Source organism: Fulmarus glacialis, unplaced genomic scaffold (assembly GCF_000690835.1).
Source record: "Fulmarus glacialis isolate BGI_N327 unplaced genomic scaffold, ASM69083v1 scaffold38955, whole genome shotgun sequence".
Lineage (NCBI taxonomy): Eukaryota > Metazoa > Chordata > Aves > Procellariiformes > Procellariidae > Fulmarus > Fulmarus glacialis.
The window spans coordinates 1-4162 of record NW_009215641.1 but is presented as its reverse complement, the minus strand read 5'-3'; the positions used below and the strand labels follow the sequence as shown (position 1 = coordinate 4162).

General features: G+C 54.2%; 1 protein-coding gene across 1 annotated transcript in view; it reads left to right on the top strand.

The window, feature by feature from the left end:
* LOC104077693 (oxysterol-binding protein 2-like) overlaps positions 1–380 on the top strand; it is a gene marked incomplete at its 5' end in the record, with an annotated part of 7530 nt that extends 7150 nt beyond the window's left edge. Inside the window, 3 exon segments of the mRNA XM_009579006.1 lie at positions 1–2; positions 5–52; positions 238–380. The exon segment at positions 1–2 is cut by the window's left edge and continues 156 nt beyond it. Coding sequence (XP_009577301.1) covers positions 1–2; positions 5–52; positions 238–380 — 193 coding nt within the window.
* Positions 381–4162: the final 3782 nt, after the last annotated feature.

Sequence of the window (4162 nt, the reverse complement as noted above, 5' to 3'; positions counted from 1 at the left end):
GGAGCCGTGCGCGGGAGGCGGGAGGCCGAGGCCGTGGAAGCCCTGGAGGAAGGTGAGATGCTTCGGGATGCCGGTGGACAGGGACTGGCCGCCCCTTGCTGCGGGAGGGGGATGCGGCGAAGAAACCCCGCTGGGTTTGGGGGATGAAGGAAGGACCTTGTGTTGATTCGGGCGGCTGGGGGAAGTGCAGGACTCATAGGGAAAAGCAGCCCTTACCCCCTGTTTCTCCCCGGACAGGCAAGGACTACGAAGGCTATATCCCGCTGTGGTTTGAGCGCAAGGTGGATGCCGTGACGGGGGAGCTGATCTGCGTCTATAAGGGTGGCTACTGGGAGGCCAAGGACAAGCAGGACTGGAGTACGTGCCCCGACATCTTCTGAGCCGCCCCACTCACGCCAGGGTGGCCGGCCCCACGCCTCAATTCACCGGGACAGACAGAGGGACAGTGAGGACACGCTGGCAGCGTCCTGCCAGCAGTTAACAGTGCAAATACATACACAGAGTCAATACATGCAGAAATTTGAAAAGAAAATCTAAACAGGGATTCCAAACCTATTTTTTTACACACTAATAAATAGCATCCTTTTTTTTTTTTAATGATGGCTTTTTCAGCGACTAATTAGGAATGAGGACACGTGAATCCGGTTCGTTTTTAGCCTAGCATATTTATTGCAATCAGGAGTTGCTGCCTATATCTTTCAACGCCTTGGCTTTATTGGCTGAGACGTCGACTTCCAAAGATGCTCGCATTGTGGGGATGCCGTGCATTTGTGTGAGCTCTTTTCTTTGACATTATTTTTTTTTCCCCATTTGTGTGTGGACTTTATGGAATTATTTTTTTAAAAAAAAATCTGCTCCTGGTTCAGGTTCCTTCAAAGACGGACACGAACAACTCTGCGTCCTGCTCAGAAAACTGTCTCCAGGGGCCATGGCGCTTGATCCTGGAGGCTCTTGGTGATTCCTGCAGTGCCCAGTGATCCCAGTAACACCAATTAGGATATTTCATCTGGTGACTTTTTTTTTGAACTTTTTTTTTTTTTAAAAAGAGGTGTTTGAGCAAATTCCCAGCAGTCTGCTGTGTTTGGTCAAGGCTTAGGGCTGTCTTTAACATGATGCTTTGTGAGAGTGATTTGAGTGAGGTGAGGTTTGGTTTTCCTGCAACCACATCCAAAGGGGGAAACGGCCTCGCTGAGGTCGGGAATGCCCAGCAGGCACAGAGCAGAGAGGTCCGTAGACCAGCAATGGTCCGGGGTCCATGTACCGGCTCTCTCCCACTCCGACTCGCTGCAGCCCAGGGTCTGGCAGGAGCCTGGACCTTGGTAGCAGGTTTGCCGGCAGCGTCTCCCTGCTGAGCTCTGCCCGAGGCCGGGTGGGAGGGGAGGGAAGCGATGCCGTGGTGCCGCTGGGATGGAGCCGGAGCCTCCCTGGGATGCAGCTTTGGTCCTGGGTCTCCCATCACTGCGTCTTCCCCATTAAGCCAGACAGGTCTGGTCTGCAGTCCCCCGGCACGGGGTCACAGGCTGAGCCTGGAGGGCACCCGCAGCCCACTGCCCAGCTCTGTTCCTTCTCCTCCCTCGTGGCCGGTCTCTCCCAGGAGCAGTTTCAGGTCACCAGTAAAGCAGCCTGAGCACGGGGCTGGGGGAGCCCCACGTCCCCCGCTCACCCCTCCTGCGTGCCATCGCCTTGCTGCGGCCCTGGACCCGCTGGGAGGAGTGGAGCAAGCCCTGCCGATGATCAGCGAGGACCAGGAGCGAGTGGTGCTCGGGCACCGGCCACGCAGGCAGGTACTGCCAGTCCCCAGCGCCGAAGGGGAGGATGGGGGTGGCAGGACCCTGAAGATGGGATCTGCTGGGCCAGAGAGTATCAGGGCGACCTCGACACCCTTGTTTGCCCCCTCGGATTTCATTTTTGATGTCATCTTCTCCGGATCTTCATCATACTGAGTGCTGCCTCCCGGGGCTCAGAGGCCACCCCAAGCCGGACTGTCACATCCACATTGGAAGATAATTAGCAATAATGAACTTTGAGGCAATGGTAACTGGAATACCCAGGCTGCACATGGGACACTTATGCAATCAGGGTCCTCAACCATCAGTCTCCTCCTGGTTGGCTTCTCTTCCAGCACCTCCATACCTGTTATCTACAGCAAACCTACGTGTACAGTATATATAGACCTTGTACGGCGTAACAGTAGTGAGTGGCTATTGGAGTGGCAACACCCACTGATTTCAATGTACCCTTTAATCTTATTTATTTGCTTCTAATTTATACATATATAAATACATAAAAAATTATTTTGCTTAAATTTCTATGGTACACAATAGATGAAAAATAATGAAGACAGAAGTGTCTGTCTGAATTTTTGTAGCACGAGTACAATTTCCCTAGGCTTGTCCCGGAGGTAGGGTGTAGGGGTGATGGTGACTGAGTAATTCCCAAAGTAGAGAAGCAACATTTTGCTCCAAAGCCGGATGCGATCGCATTCAAAAGGTGTTACAAAGATACTCCCTTCTAGAAACGATGCATGTGGGGTTAGAAGGGTGATGCTCGGTATCCCCCGCATCCGGGAGCGTGATGCTCCAAACCCGGCTCTCTGGGTGTTGCAGCAGCCGGTCTGGTGTCTTCGCTCCTTCCGGACCCTTCCCAGAGGTTTGCCCGTGGCTCGGTAAAGCCGGTGCAGCTCTTAACTGATCCAAACTTCTGCATTTGCTGTGGGATGCAGCCTGCAGAGAGCTGCTGGGGTCCTGGCCCCAGGGCTTGCAGATCTCCTTCGGGCTTTCGCCTGTCTGGGAGAGCGGAGGATGCTCTGCACTGAACTGTCGTGCCGCTGGCTTGGTGTGTGACGGCAACCAAAGTTGCCCAGGGGAGTTTTGTTCCACTTGAGGCCTGAATTGGTTTTGTAAAATGAACTAGAAATTGAGCTCTTCAAAATGCCTTATTTTCCTTGTTTGCTATGTCAATGCAAGTGTTACCCGAGAGCTTGGAGAGGTGAGAAAGTCCTGCACAGGCTGACCCCAAACCAGGATCCAAGTGTTCCCGCAGCGGAGGAGAGCGGGGAGTGAGGTGTTGCTCAGTAAGTGCTGGCACCAAGGGTCCTGCTGGGCTCTGGGACCCAAGAGGTCCTCTCTGATGTACTCCTCATCGCTGCATCTGTCTAGAAATCACCATCACGGACCCTGCACAGCGGAGCTCAGGGGAGTGTGAGGAGCACCCCCCAAAACAGAAATCCCCCATTTTTTAGGCTAATTTTAAAAATTGCTGTATCTTCCAGAGATCACCTAGCGGCAACGCTTAGTCAGAGCACCATCTCCTGGTCTTTCTGTTCCGCCCTGCAGAGGATTTTAATGTCATTCCACTGTAAATGCTGTTGAATGTATTTCTTTCTGAACAATATATTGTGAGTGATCCCTCTTCTACACAGTAATAAAACTTGGATTCGGGAGTTTTAAAAGCCGCAGTGCTGAGGTTGTCACTCGCTCCTCAAGGCTGCAGGTGGGGTTCCCGGAGAAACCCCAGGGTGGGTGAGCTCTGGGCATGCATGGGGGCCTGGGCATGTGGTGAGATGGCAGGTGAGGTGGCCAGGGAAGGGACCTCAGGAGGTGGCCCAGAGGAGAAGGAGAACCTAGGAGAGGAGATGGGGAGATGGCCTAGGGAAGGTTGTCCAAAGGAGGAGGTTGCCCGGGGGAGGAATAATATGGGAGGTGGCCCAGAGAACAAGGCGATCCAGGGAAGGGGTTGTTCAGGGAAGGAGGAGGGTTGGGGGGAGGTTGCCCAGAGGAAGAGATGGTCGAGAGAAGGTGGCTCGGGGGGGAGGAGGGCCAGAGGAGGAGGTGGCCCAGCAGAGGTTCTCCAAGGCAGGAGATGTCCAAAGGAACGTGACCAGGGGAAGAGGTCCCAGAAAGCAAGAACATGAGGGGTGGCCCAGGGGTAGGTACCCATGGAAGGAGGTTCTCCAGGAAAGATAGCTCAGAGAAGAAGGAAGACCAGGGAGGAAGGAGCTCATCCAGGGAGATGTCCCACTGGAGATCCGCCAAGGGAGGAGATGGTTGCCCAGGGGAGGAGGTCTGGGGAAGGAGGCACAGGAGAAGTGGCCTAGGGGAAGATGCCCAGGGAAGGAGTTTCTCTGGAGATGGTGGGAAGGAGATGGCCTAGGGGACGTTGT